This window comes from Miniopterus schreibersii (assembly GCF_964146895.1).
Source record: "Miniopterus schreibersii genome assembly, chromosome: 19".
Lineage (NCBI taxonomy): Eukaryota > Metazoa > Chordata > Mammalia > Chiroptera > Miniopteridae > Miniopterus > Miniopterus schreibersii.
This window is the reverse complement of record NC_138119.1, coordinates 27350284-27365508: the sequence shown is the minus strand read 5'-3', so window position 1 is coordinate 27365508 and position 15225 is coordinate 27350284. Positions and strand designations below refer to the sequence as shown.

Here is a 15225-nt window from a genome sequence, read left to right as displayed (position 1 = left end):
TTCAAAATGCAGCCTTTGCTTTCACTGTGTATAGAGCAGGCACAGTTTTTCTTACCACCACATCTCACATCTTTCACAACATATGATTTTCATTCAATAATATTGATTAAGTACCTGCTGAGTGGTAGGCACTGTACTAATTTTGGGACATACAGAGGCATATAAAGCAAATGTTCTGCCCTCAAGGGACTGAGGAAACACAGACAAGTAAAGCTTACCGTGTAGTATGGGAAGTCTCTGATAGAAATGTTCCCTAGTGCTGGGTGAGTTAAAATTTGGCTTCAACCTTCCTTTGTAGCTACATTTTCCACCCTTCTCCCCACACATACTAACCACATCAGATCAATTTACATTTTAAAAATGTGGTATCCACTTTTGGTCCTTTGCTCATTCCCTCTGTCTGAAATGCCTGTCCTTGTGCCTATTGAAATCCTCTTAGGGCCAACTTTAAATACCTCTCTTCTCAAGAATATAGTTTCTGATACCCCAAAGTGAACCACATCCACTTGTATTCTCCCATAAAGCCTCTCAAAGTGTTTTATTACTGTCTGCCTCCAAATCAGTTCACTTCTTTCCTAGTGCAGTGCCCTGTTCAGAGCAGACATTCTGTAAACTCCTATCCTGCTGGGTGTCCAAATAGCTGTTTCCTTTCCCTTCTGTCCTGTTCTTGCAGCTTGATAAACAGTATATTGTCTATTAATTACTTCTTGCAGCTAGCCTGAACTCTGGTCACAAATTAAATTAAAACCCAATTATGAGATGAATAGGAGTGTTTCTAAAAATTACTAAACTGAGAATATAAATATTAGGTCCAAGAGTGTAATGGACACTGTTCGTTTTCTACCATTGTGCCAGCCCCATTACTTTTTACCTTAAATGACATCCTGTTTTGTTCAGGTAACGAAACTTAGACTATAAGGAATTCCCACAGAAAAAATACTCCCCCTTAAAGATGAACTCACATTAAAAAAAAGAAAGTATAAGCAGACCCCAAAGATAAGTATATTGGCATCTCTAGGACATGAATTAATAACACACTGTGAAAGAGATTATAAAATAAATATGCTTTAAATGAATTAAGAGCTAAAAGAAGTCATAGAAACCACAAGGCAAAAACATGACAATATGGGGAAAGAGGCAGATTTAAATAATGACCATATGGAACTTCGAGAATGAAAAATGGAGTTCTTAAAAATAGAATCAATGAAAAATATGAATCAGAGGGTAAGGAGAATGGAGGGTGGAATGAGAATGTTAAGTATATTTTCTTATAAAGAACTCCAGAATGAGAGACTAGGGAAAATGAGAGGCAGTATTTGATGACTATAGTAGGTCATCGGATTGAGAAAGCACAAGCCCTAAGCAGGATTATAGAAAATGAGTCCACACGTATAAAAATTACAGCGAAAAGATGAAGCACCAAAGAAAAATGATAAAAGTAACCGTAGAGAAAATGTAAGGGAACAACAGTTTGTCTAGCAGAAGGCTTCTCAACAGCCTCAAAGACCAGAAGGCAGTGACAGAATATCTTCGAGGTATCAAGGCAAATGAACTACCAACTTAGACTATTGTAGCCACCTAAATTATCTTTTAAGGAAGAAAGCAAACTCCAGATATTTTCAGGCAAAGACCAAGAGAATTGACCACTCACAGATCATTGCTGGAATAATTACTAAAACATATACTTTTATAAGAAGAACACTGCATTCAAAGGAAGGAAATGAGATGGAAGAAATGATGATAGGCCAAGAGCTTGTTAAACATGTAGAGAATCTAAATAAGCAGGGACAGATCAAGCAGAAAAATACTAGTAAGGATATGGGAGATTTGAGTAACACTTAACAAGCTTGATTTAATGGATATATATGGGACCTCTCTTTAATAAATATAAGATATGTGGAACTGTTACAAATGTCAACCACATGCTAGTCCACAAAGGAAGTCTCCACAAATATCAAAGAATCAATATCATGTAAACTTCATTCTTTGTTTTACAGTGTTTTTTTAAGTTTCTTTATCTTTATTGTTGAAAATATTGCAGATGTCCCCTTTTTACCCCCATCAGTCCCCTCTGTCCCACATCCATCCCACCCCCGGCCTTCCGCCGACCAGTGTCTGTGTCCATGGGTTATGCTTATAAACATATAAGTTCTTGGATTACTCTCTCCTCACCCCCTCCCCCCTCCCCACCTTCCCTCTGAGATCCCTCAGTCTATTCCATGCTTCTATGTCTCTGGATCCATTTCGCTCATCAGTTTGTTTTGCTCATTATATTCCACATATAAGTGCGGTCATGTGGTGCTTGTCTTCCTCTGACTGGCTTATTTCACTTAGCATAATACTTTCTAGTTCCCTCCATGCTGTCCCAAAGGATAAAAGACCTTTCTTTTTTACAGCTGCGTAGTATTCCAAGGTATGAATGTCCCACAGCTTTTTTTATCCACTCATCTCCTGATGGGCACTTGGGCTGTTTCCAGATCTTAGCTATTTTAAATTGTGCTGCTATGAACATGGGGGGGGGGGCATAAGTTCTTTGTGATCGATGTTTTGGGTCTCTTAGGATATATTCCTAGAAGTGAGATCACTGGGTCAAATGGCAGGTCCATTTTTAATTTTTTGAGGAACCTCCATACTGTTTCCCATAGTGGCTGCCCCAGTCTGCATTCCCACCAGCAGTGCACCAGGGCTCCCTTTTCTCCACACCCTCGCCTGCACTTGTAGTTCGTTGATTTGTTGATGGAGCCATTCTGACAGGTGTGAGGTGATACTTCATTGTCATTTTAATTTGCATCTCTCTGATGATTAGTGACTTTGAGCATTTTTTCATATGTCTCTTGGCCATCTATCTCTATGTCCTCTTTGGAGCAGTGTCTATTTAGGTCCTTTGCCCATTTTTTAATTGGATTGTTTGTCTTCCTTTTGTTAAATTGTATGAGTTCCTTGTATATTTTGGAAATTAACCCCTTATCAGATGTGTCGTTGGCAAATAAGTTCTCCCATCCAGTGGGCTCCCTTTATGTTCTGTTGATGGTTCCTTTTGCAGTGCAGAAGCTTTTTATTTTGATGCAGTCCCGTTTGTTTATTTTCTCCTTAGTGTCTCTTGCCCTAGGAGGTGTATCAGCAAACATACTGCTACGAGAGATGTCTGAGATCTTGCTGCCCATGTTTTCCTCTAGGACTTTTATGCTTTCATGTCTTACATTTAAGTCTTTTATCCATTTTGAATTTACTTTTGTGCAATGGCGTAAGTTGGTGATCTGATTTCATTTTTTTTGCATGTACCTGTCCATACAATTAATTTTTTATATCTTAAATCTTCTTATCAATACATTGTTTTCAGCATTTATTTAAAAGCTTTATGGAAGAGAAAGTGAGAATTTCCTACTCTTTTTCACTCTCTGTTACCTAACCTGAATGTCAGCTCTGTTCACGGAACCATCTGTTCCTCTTCCCTGGCTCTTGCAAGGCTGATGACTGCAGACCAGACCCAGCAAAGAATATGAGGGAAGTAGTCACAGTTGGAGCAACGGCAGTGACATTGTCAGCTCCTTAGTAGCATGGGCTGTGGTCCTCACTGAAGGCCAAGGGGGAAAGTTGAAGGGCTCTGTAATAAACGTGTTTTTTCTGCCTGGCATCCATAGCTGCTTCTTGTGGCCACAGTATCCAGATTTCACTTGGGAGCCAAGCTGCCTCTGTTCTTCTGATGAAGTGACTTTATTCCAAAGCCCTGGAATTAAATTTCATGAGCCCTGACAGCCAGCTCTGGGGTTTTGGTTAGAGCAGTCGGGATGCTGTCTTCCTCTTTCTCACAACACTCAGAGCTGCTGAAAACTGTGGCAACTAAGAGGGAAGAGTGTACCTGAGAGTAAAGCTAAGATTGGGAAACAGACTCGGGAACCGGGGAAGAACTGGCTCCTGGGAGGGAACACAGGTGGAGGCCTGGATCAGTGAGGACTTGAAGCTACTTCTGTACCAACTGCTGTGGCCCATAAGCCGGTGAATTCCCTTGTGTTGCTTAGGCCAGTTGAAGTTGGATATTCTGTCGTTTGCAACCACAAGTATCCTGAACCCAGCAGTGAGCACTCTGAAGTTTACACTGTCCAGCCGTCCCCGGCTCAGCCTGTTAAGTTACCCTTCAGCGTCAGTTGGTGTTTCTACCTTACCAAAGGACAGAATGGGATTGGGGAGGGAGTGGGCTGCAAGGCCAAGATTTGGAGCAGTTTCGCTGCTCTTGCTTTCTCTGTCTGAAATTGCCTCTGGTTATCTCCTCCTTGCCGAGGCTGAAACGTGTTCAGTGCCTTGGGGCTGGGAAAGGGCCCCGAGGAGGAGCACTGCTGGTGGAGATGAAACTCGCCATTAGTGCAGCTCCAACGCCGCAGCAGGTGACTTCCCTCTTGTGGCACTTCACCCTGTGTCCTCATTGCCCCATTTTCAGAAAAGTCTAATGGAAGCATTTCATCTATAAATTAAACTATAAACCAGAGAATATCTTCCAGCCACAGTGAAAGTAAATTCAACAGAAACTATTCAAATTTATAGTAATTATCATTGTACAGTTCGGTTTTACCTTAAAAATATTGTGTATAAGTGATCACAAGTAAATTGGAATCAGTTTGGTACTAATAAAAGTCTAGACATTAATAGGAATTCTATTACATTTTTAATCTTATCTTTTCTCTCTATATTTATAAGTTCCCACCAATTTTAATCTGTTAGCACCATACAAATTCTTCTTAGGGTAAACAGAGTTTATTCATTTTTCTGAAAAATTCGTTTTTTTCTACTTTCACACATTCCTTCTTCACCCTGGGGCAGAGGACTCGGGGGAACCGAGAGGAAGTATTAAAAAAACGTCCTGTTAGATGGGGAGAGGTGTTGCGCTGGGGAGCCTGTGGGACTATTTCTTGAAGTAGACCTAATTATGATTGGGATTTGTTTGACTTTGGGTTAATCACCTGCCGTTCCTGCCACCTAGGCAGGCCCCAGTTATAAATTAATGACGGGGGCTGCAGAGCCAGAGATTGCTGAGCGCACAGCGAGTGGAGCAGCCTGCCCCGAGGAATAGTCACTGGAGAGATGCCACTGGAGTACATCGTATCTGTATTTAATTTGTCTTTACCGCAGTCGCTCTATTTATGGAGCGACTCTGCACTGCTTTGGCTGTGCGCGCTGATCGCAGGCTGCCAGAGCTGTGCCAGCCTTGGATGGGCGGGCACGCTGGCGGCCGCAGAAAGGCCCTGAGACGAGCTCCCTTTCTATGGTTTAAGTCCAGGGCGGACTCTTTTAGGCCATAGTTTTCTTCTGTTAAACGCTGTTCTGTTTCGGCAGGGCCTCCCAAAATAGAATGCGGTCACCAAGGATCTTACCACCCTTGCTCTTTCCCTTGAGGCTTGAGGACAAGAAAGGCCTTTCCCAGGACTTTCTTGGGACCTCACTTCGTTGCTCATAATTGGCAATAGGATGTCTGTGTTGATAAGAAAATATTAGGTTCACATCTTATTATCTGCCAGTAGGCTAATGTGGAAAATACTATATTATGAAAAATGTATTTCACAGTAATCTAGCAGCTGCTGCTCGGATAATAGGCTAATGTAGCGAGTGCACCAAATGTGCACGGGCATGTTTTTGACACTGTTTTCATAAGCGATGATATATCCTAATTGAAACTTACTAAAATTGTTTTCTCCTCCAACTGTCATGAAAACACACCAAACTCTGTGCTTTGTGTACCCATGATTTACAAGTATGAGATGTCTATTCCTTTTGGCTTTCTCCGCTGGTTTAGAGTTAAATTTGGAAAGACGAGATTTTATTCTTCTGAATATTTGTCTAATGAGTTAATTCCCTTCCCGGGTATGTATTAATTCTTTTTTACTGATATAGCCAGCAGTGGGTCCAAACTTGAAGATTTCTATCAAACATTTTTGGGCTTTTTTAAATCTAAAATTTGTTCAATTTACAAATCTGTTATAAAAACAGTGTTATAGCCTTTATATTTAACTCATGGAGTGAATCCCTTTAGGAATCTTCCATGAAAGTCTTAAATATGTATTTTTATTAATCTATGTTAATTTGTATATATTGTATTCTTGTATCATGTAGTTCTTTCATTAAACCTTTTTCCTTATGAAACCCAGCACACACTAGAAAGTGTAAAAAAAACAAAAACTTACTACCCATGTAACTGCCACCCAGGTCAAGAAATAAAGCATCAGTAACCCCGAAGCCCTCAGCGTCCCCTTCCCCATCACTCCTTTCTCTTCCCACCACCTCTAGAGTTAACCACAATTTTGACTTTTCCATTGATCGCTTGCTTGCTTTATAGTTTTATCCCCTATTCACGGCTCTGAAATACTATGGTTTAGTTTTGCCTGGTCTTTGGTTGGTTGGTTAGATTTGGTTTTGAAGAATACATGTATTAAAGCTGAGGACAGTGAAACAGGGAAGGGCTTAGGATAGAAAAGCAACTGGAGAGAGCATAGGCGGGGCTGCTTTGATTCTCTAGAAATATATAGGAAAGAAATGAGCCTAGATGGAGCTGCTTTGGCTCACTGGAAAGTCAGAGAAAAGGCTCCTTGGAGAGAGTTTCAGGGGCTTAGGCCAAGAGGAGCCACTGCCGTCCATTGCTCCTCTGGTTGCAAGTCTCCTGGGGACCCTTAGAGTTTAGGAGCTGCACACCTGAGAGGGAAGGAGGGCAAGGGGGTGCCCCCTGGAGGGAGAGGGCACTAGTTTTGTTTTTGTGGTTGAAATTTACATAAATTCAGCTAAGTATCCTTTTAGGTTCAGCATTTTTCTCCCAAAGTCATGTTTGTAAACGTAGTTACATAGTTTTTGCTATCTAGTGTATACACACTATATATATGGTACAGTTGCTTTATCGTGTGAACTCACAAGTTATTTATGCATCCCACTGTTTGGGGCCATTATAAATAATGCTGATATGGACATTCCTTCATATGTCGCTCGATAAACGTTGCACATATTTCTGTGGGGGTGTATCTATGGATGCGTGGACTCGCCAGGTCACAAGGTATGTGTATTTTTAACATATTTCAAAGCCATATCACTTTACCACCAGAGGGATCTGGGAGTTCCCACTGCTTTGTGCTCTCACCACAGTTTTTTTAGCCCATCTATTTGTTGTGGAGTGTTACTGCAATGGTTTTAATTTGCATTTCCCTGATTACTAATGAAGTTGAGCATCATTTTCATATATTTATTGGCCGTTCTTTTATGAAACCGCTGGTTCAAGTGTCTGGCTGTTTTTATATTGTGTTGTCTTTTTTAATTGATTTATAGATGTTCTTTACATATTCTGGATTTGAGCTAATTATGGAACTAGAAGTATTACAGATCTCTTCTCCCTCTTGGTTGTTTGCCTTTCTGCCATCCTAAAAGTCTCTCTCGAAGTTCAAAAATTCTTAATTTTAATGTTAATAGATTGACCAAACTTTATGATTAATGCTTTTGTGTCCTCTTTAGGAATTCTTTCCCTACCCTGAAATCATGAATATAGTCCCCTATGTTAATGTATAGATTTATTATTTTACCTTTTTCATTCAGATCCACAATTGAATTTTTGGTATGTTTTGAAGGAAGGGTTAATTTTCATTTATTTCTATGTGGGTAACCAGTTGTCCTACCACTATTTATGAACAAGATTATCCTTTCCCCACTGCATGGTAGCTCCACGTTTGTTGTAAATTAAGTGTGTATATATGCGCAGATTAATTTGTGGGCTTTCTATTCTGTTTTTTGTCATTGTCTTAAATAATACAGCTTTATAATAAATGTTGATACTAGAGCAGGACCTCCTATCTTGTATATTACTTTATTATTTTTATTATAAGAACATTTAACATATCCCTATAACAAATTTTTAAGTGTACGATACAGTATTGTTAACGCTAAGTACCATGTTGTATAGCAGATCTTTAGAACTTACTCATCTTGCATAACTGGAACTTTATACCCATTGAGCACAACTCTTCATTCCTCCCTCCACCTAGCCTCTGCTTCCATGAGTGTGACTATTCTAGAGACCTCATATAAATGGAATCACGTAGTAAATGCCTAGGACTGGCTTATTTCACTTAATATAATGTCCTCCAGGTTGTCCATGTTGTCATATATGGTGGTATTTCCTTCTTTTTTAAGGCTGAATAATATTCCATTTTGTGTATATTCCACATCTATTTTTAATTAGCTTGTTGCCTTCCACAAAGAAATCTGTTGAGATTTTGATTGTGATCATATTTAATCTATAGAGCAATTTAGAGAGAATATTATTAAATTGAGCCTTTTAATATATTAGCATAATATATCTACAAAGTACTTCTAAATTTCTCTCAATAATATTGGTATTTTTCTTTATAGAGGCCTTGCATATCATTTATTATATTTACTCCTAGATATTTTATATTTCATGCTCTAATAAATCCTGTTTTCAAATAAATTTTATTTTCAGAGTTGTTGCTGGCATTCAGCAATGTATAGATTTAAATTTTTACCTTTGTATGCAGTTGTTGCTCGTCTGTGGACTTGTTTAGGTTTCATGTGTGCATAATTACATAACCTGTCCACAGGACTGTTTAATCTCCTTTTCTAAACCATTATACCTTTTATTTCATTTTATTGTTGTTAGTGAGGCTAGGCCTCCACTGGCTGGGATCTCCACTACATTTTTACTAGAAGTGGTAATTGTCACATCCCCAGTTTCAAAGGGGAAACATTAAAATTTTTTTCTATTAAGTATGATGTTATAGATTGTTAGATTTGGTTTGCTAATTAGTTTATTTAGGATGTTGAATCTAAGTTCATGAATGAGAAAATCTGCTAACTTTTTTATAATGTCGTTCTCTGATTTTGGCTTGAAGGTTTTACTAGATTCTTAAAGGAAATTAGGGAAAGTTTCTTCTTTCCCTGCTACTGCCTGGAAGAATATGGGTGCGACTAGCATTAATTAGAATTCACTGGTGAAGCCATCTAGCAAAAGTTTTTAGTTTTGTTTTTTGTATTTTTTTAGAAAAGTTTTTAATTGCAAATTCAACTTCTTCAATAAGACTATTTAGATACTGTGTTTCTTTTTGTGTCTGTTTTAGTTATAGTTTTCTATGACTATGTCTATTTCATCAAAATTTCCAATTTATTGGAAGAGAGCTATTCATACTATCCTTTTACCTTTTTTTGGTCTATAGGATATGTAGTAGTGTCTCCTTTTTTATTACTGATATTTAGTATTTGTGCCTTCTCTTTTTTTTTCTTAATTACCCTCTCCACTGTTTATCTATTTTTATTAGTGTTTTCAAGTAACTTATTTTCATCATAATTTAGTTACCTATGGGTTATTTAGAAGTGTATCCTTAATTTCCAATAGTATACAGATTTTTTTTCTTTATTAGAAGATAGCTTAGATTTCTAGTTGATTAAAAAACATTCTGAATGATTTCCATTATTTGAAATTCATTGCTATTTGCTTTATTTTTGTAAATATTTTATAAATATTCCACTGTGGACTTGAGAAAATGTATAGTCTGTAAAGTATGATGTTCTATATATTACCATCAGATCAATTTCCTTATTGTGATAGTAAAATCTTCTTTCTTTTACTGTATTTATTTCCTTGCATGTTTGGTCAGTTATTGAAACAAGTGTACCAAAGTCTCTACTGGTTGTGAATTTGTTTCTCTCTCTAGTTCTGGCACTTTCTGCTTTATGTATTCTGAACCTATGTTATTAATGCATGCAAATTTGGAATTATTTTATCTTCCTGGTAAATTGAAAGCTTTATCATTATTGAGTATATCTCTTCATCCCTAAGTGATGGCTATTGCCTTAAAGCTAACCTTGACTGATACTAATGTAGCTATGCCAGTTTTCCTTTCACAGTTAATATTTTTCCATTCTTTTTCAGTTTTCTGTATTTCTATGTTTTATATATTGATTTATAAATGGAAGCTTGTTTTGTTTTATTTATTTAATGAAAGTGTGCCAATCTTTGCCTTTAAAGACAATGTTAAAACATTTACATTTAATGTAATTGAGTCTAAATCTGTGTCAGTCTTTTAAGGTCAGTAAGTCTTGAAACAACAATTTTTTTAGATTCAGAAAATGGACGGTTTATTAACATCTGTGAGTTTGAGAAATTTAGCTTCTCTGATTTGTAAATATGCATGGGTTTATAAAACCCCATCTCCTATTATTTGACAGCTATATAATGAAAAGATATCCAGGGACTAAAATATGCTCAGAGCAACATTTCTAATTTTAGTGTTTGGGGAATTTTGCCTGCAACTCTCATCTTTATTGTGATTTACCTGCCTAATTCCAATAAACACGTTCATTAACAATGTATCTTTCTTTATAAGTACTATAAAGATTTCACTTTTGATCACAGGGCTGTGACTCCCAGATGAGCATGTCAGAAGTGTCCTGTAGCAGAAGTACATCCTCATGTCAGTCTCTAGAACATGGCTCAGTTCCAGAAATTCTCATTGGCCTGCTTTACAACGCCACCACTGGAAGACTCTCCGCGGAAGTCATAAAAGGCAGCCACTTCAAAAACTTGGCAGCAAACAGACCACCCAGTGAGTGAAAAATGTTTGGTTTTTTTAAAATTCTGTTTTCTGCACTTATGGGGATCTCAGTGTTAGGGGCTTCCATCCTATTATTTAGTCTTAACCGGTGAAAATGAAATGGTGTGATAATAATCATCAGCCAATCTGTTCCATGTTTTCTATTTCCAGTCATTTGGGAAGTAGAAAAATTTGAAATTCAAAATATTCATTGTAAGGTGTCAAGACTTAATTTTTCTAATGTCAGTGGAATAAATTCTCCCTATCAAAGCCATTACCTTCTAATGCCAGGAGAAGTTACAGGGTCTTTTAAAGCTAACAGTTTTCCACCAATATTATCAAGAATATATATAGTCATTGCTGTTAACTGAAGATTGATGTTGTGTTTGCTGTCTGCATGCAGAACTCTACACTTTTCCCCCTTAACAGTTTAAGAAGAAACTGCTTTTTCACATTTCCCTCCTTTAAAATTATAAATCAGTACTGTCACCAGAGTCTTTTCTTAAATGGAATATGCTTTGGCTTTACCAGGAATAAGGAATACTTTGATATTTACCCTAAATGCTAGGAAGGGAAAGCTAGATAGGATGCCTCTGCCCTGTCTCTATGCCTCTCACTCTTCCATCTCCTTATCTCTCTCCCAGCTAAGGTAAGTTATGGGAGAGCAGAGAAATTGTCACCAAATATATGCCCAAAACTATTTGTTCATATCTATGGAAACAAACTGGGAAAGTAGCAGCTTCTTTATACTTCTCTAAATTAAAGCTGTTAATGCCCTAAACTATAAATTTGAAAGGAAATTTTGAATAATAATGACCACCTTAAATTTGTTTAAAGACGTCTCTCAGACTTACTTAAAGCAGTCTTTTAAGTATCAAATAATTCTTGAAGAAGAGGAAACTTTTTTCACCCTTGAATTAAATTAACATTTTTCCAATCAAACTGAAAAGTCATAATACATATTTGGTTTACCCTAAGTGGTATTGGAAACCTTGCGTCTTACATACATCATGAAATGTATCTATCCCTGAATTAACAGTCAGAAGGCCAAAATGATGTTTATATTTCTACCCTTGGACAAGTGACCTAACTCCCCTAAGTCTAATTTTTTAATACATAAAATTAAAGGTGGTGTCTCTCACAGGGCAACAGTGAGACTCAAGTCAGACAAAGGTGCATAAAGAAGAATGGAATTATTATTGTCCCCTTTCTCATTTCAGAATGAAAAATTCAGAGGGAGGAAAGAAACAGTAACTAGAATAAGCAGCTGCTTGGTTATCTTCATTAATACACACTTAGAATGCAAACCCTAATGACCCGGGAAGTGGCTTAATGAGCAGAAGTTGTAGCTGAAAGACAGGAGCGTGGTGAGGCCCGCGACCGGTGGCAGCGTCCACCCTGCACTGAGGCTTTCAGATCGAACACTTTTGTCAACACCGCAACCTAAGACGCTCTGGGGGTCGCCTTTAGCCGCAGGCCGTCCGTTTGCCACTCCGTTCTTGCTTTAGCTAATGGTTGAATTTTTTAGCAAACATTTAACTTGGATGCTAAAAAGAAGCAGAAGGAAGTGATATGTTTGCCTTTGTCTCCGTGTGCTGCCCACGTTGATAGAAACAGAGAATCGCTAATCAGAACTAAAATGAAGGGAGCAGGGTAGAGGCGGCCGCTGTTCCTAAACAGGTTAAGTAAGAGATCAGCATCCACGATACAAAGTAGATCTTTTTGGTTTTAAAGAGTAAGTTAAAGCAGTTTCCATTATTTTAGAGTTAGATCTTCAGTATCAGGATGTTTAGCTGAACTGAATATGTCAACATTAAAATTAGTAAGATGGAGTAAAATATAAGACAATAATGTAAAATATAAGACAGTTTTGTCAGTTCATCTTATACTGTATATATTATATAAGATTGTGACCCTTCATACATTTGTAGGTATAAGCTTTGAACTGTGTTACAGACGGAATAATCCAGTTTTTAACCAAAGAAACAATAGCAGTATTCAAGGGCAAAATTTTTAGTAGTTCTATTTTATTCTTCATAATTTAATTTCATATTATATTGAGAGTAATAAAAGTATTTGAAACGTTAAATATTGCATGGATAAACTTAAAAATGTAGGGTAATAATAATGATCCTATAATGACTTTTATTCAGTCTTTTGTATAGTCTGATAATTTGCATGATTCTATATGTTCAATGTGCTTTAGACCAAGAGGATATCCTTACAAAGATGTCCCCCTTTAAATCAGTGTAATTTTTGTTTAAGATTACACCGTGACCTTAAAAATTCTCATTTCACGAATTTTACCCAACAACCCTTTTGTTCAACCCTCTGCCTGAATTAAAATGCTAAAGGATTGTGTTCTTCCACTCGAGTGAACAGTGTTTCCTCTTTAATTCTAACCTTTGACCCTCTTTCACCCAACAATTGACATCTGGTCATTATTTCTTTTACTGCTTTCCACCCCCTGTTGTCAGATGGACTGTTCTGTTGTCTAAAACACTTGATAGGTGGACAGGTTTATATAATCCGAGGTGAGTTCCTGTAGAGGCTAATTGGATGTTGTCTTTTCATGCAAAAACAAAATACCCTACAACTTGCCAGCAGTGAAGCTGTCCACCATGTTGGTTTCAAAAAATGCACATTTATTATCTGTGGTACTTCAAATAAAACTAACTTAGAATTGATCTCTGATTATGGATGATGGTATTCAGAGTATAAAATAAGCAAAACTTTTTAAATTAAAGGTTTTATTTTTCCACTCCTTGTATTTTTGATTCATACGACAGAAATAGTTACTTCATCAGAAATACCGCAATTTTCATTAAAATTAATTGAAATTTCGATATGAAGTACACATGATGGATCAACATGCTGAAGGTCATTTGCATGAGTCGAAAGAACTTGAAAACACAGTTGTTGGAAGAGAGGGGTTGATCTCCCAAATAATCAGGCAATGAACTGTTAACGTGTCACTTTGTACACTGAACATCACATCAGTTTATTTTCTAATTCATGGACATGGTTCGCACACCATACCTACAACCTGACATGGAATTGTGTCAGAAAGGAGTCCTGGAGTATCTATTTTGACTGCCCAGAAAGCACATTACATGTCCCCTTGCATGAAACCAGGAGAAAGTCGTACTTGATTTGCTGAACTTTGAGCCCTCAATGCATTTGGCTTCATTTTGGCCCTTCGATGGTTTTAAAATGCAATCAGAAACCACATCCATGCAGAGATTGTTTTGACATTTCACCCTCAGCTGTTTCGATGTCCTACCTTTGCATTCTTGTCTTCCCCTTTCCCTCCCCGTCATCGGCCTTCATTTCTCTTTGTTTGTTTACTCCTCTGAAAACACAGTGGAATGCTTTAGTGTCGTGGCTAACTGAGCTTGCTAAGTGTCTCTTAATGCTATCACGTCCTGCTTAGTGAAGCTAAACGGGGGGTGGGCAGGGCGGGCTCGGGAGGCCGCGGGAGGACAGGGAATGGGTGGAGGGCGGAGGAAGGATTATGAGGTATACCTTTAAATTCCAACTATAATGTAGAAATAGTGAGGCTAAGACGTTAGTACCCCCAAACGATTTTCTGCTTCCCTAGCATTCTCTGTACCTGTCTCGTTTTATAAGCATCTACATCAAAATGGAATTAGTCGAATTTCCATTAAAACATGGTATACACCATATCCTTATAAAGTACAAATAAATCTCAGCAAATGTTACAAGAAAGATGTTTTGGGTGTGTTTCAAATGATATTTGTGGTATGTTGTTGTTGTTTTTCTGTAGATACATATGTTAAATTAACTCTACTGAATTCCATGGGTCAAGAAATGTCTAAATGCAAGACATCCATCCGCAGAGGGCAGCCAAATCCCGTGTACAAGGAAACATTTGTTTTCCAAGTGGCCCTGTTTCAGCTCTCTGACGTGACCCTTATCCTGTCCGTGTTCAACAAGCGCAGCATGAAGAGAAAAGAGATGATAGGCTGGATTTCTTTAGGTCTGAACAGCTCTGGCGAAGAGGAGCTCAGTCACTGGGCTGAAATGAAGGAGTCGAAAGGACAGCAGGTCTGTAGGTGGCACGCGTTGCTGGAGTCCTGACGGCTAGGACGAGCCTTTGCAAGCCCAGGCAGCGCTGTTGCCCGCGACGGCACTACTCTTTCACCATTAGGAGGGTTGTCCTTTGAAGAATCATCTTCAACATTCTACCAAAACGTTCTGTGGAAAGAACATCTAATACAGACATAAGTGAAGACAGGTTGTGTCTCCGGTAGGGCTTGTTTGGGACAATGAAAAACTTCCATCATCCTTGTTAAACTAGCAGTCCTCAGAGCTTCAGGAACATGCTATTGGGTTGAAGTTCATTTTACTTCAGCAAAAGAGCCAGTCACTTCCTGAAAAACATCAAAATCGTAAATGATTTTTTTAAATTAGAATTTTCCGTTGCCACACTATTTTAGTATCACCCTACATATTATCCACAAGGCGTTTTTGACTGGCTCGTCCCTGGTGTTTGAAAGGTACCTTAATATGAGAAAGCAGTTCTCCAGCTCCATTGTAAGTCACCTCTGGTGCTGAAAGGTTCCAGTCACATTGAAAATTGTTTTATTTCAGATATTTTCCCTTTGCACACTCAGTTCCATTGTGCCTC

The 15225-nt window shown here is 38.0% G+C and overlaps 1 protein-coding gene across 1 annotated transcript in view; it reads left to right on the top strand.

Annotated features, from left to right (window-relative positions):
- The window catches only part of SYT14 (synaptotagmin 14), a 113255-nt gene extending 98343 nt beyond the window's left edge, over positions 1 to 14912 (top strand). The window contains exons 7-8 of the mRNA XM_081121590.1: positions 10397 to 10586; positions 14362 to 14912. Of these exons, the coding sequence (XP_080977716.1) occupies positions 10397 to 10586; positions 14362 to 14675 (504 nt within the window). The 3' untranslated portion in view covers positions 14676 to 14912. The remainder of the gene's footprint in view (positions 1 to 10396; positions 10587 to 14361) is intronic.
- Positions 14913 to 15225: the final 313 nt, after the last annotated feature.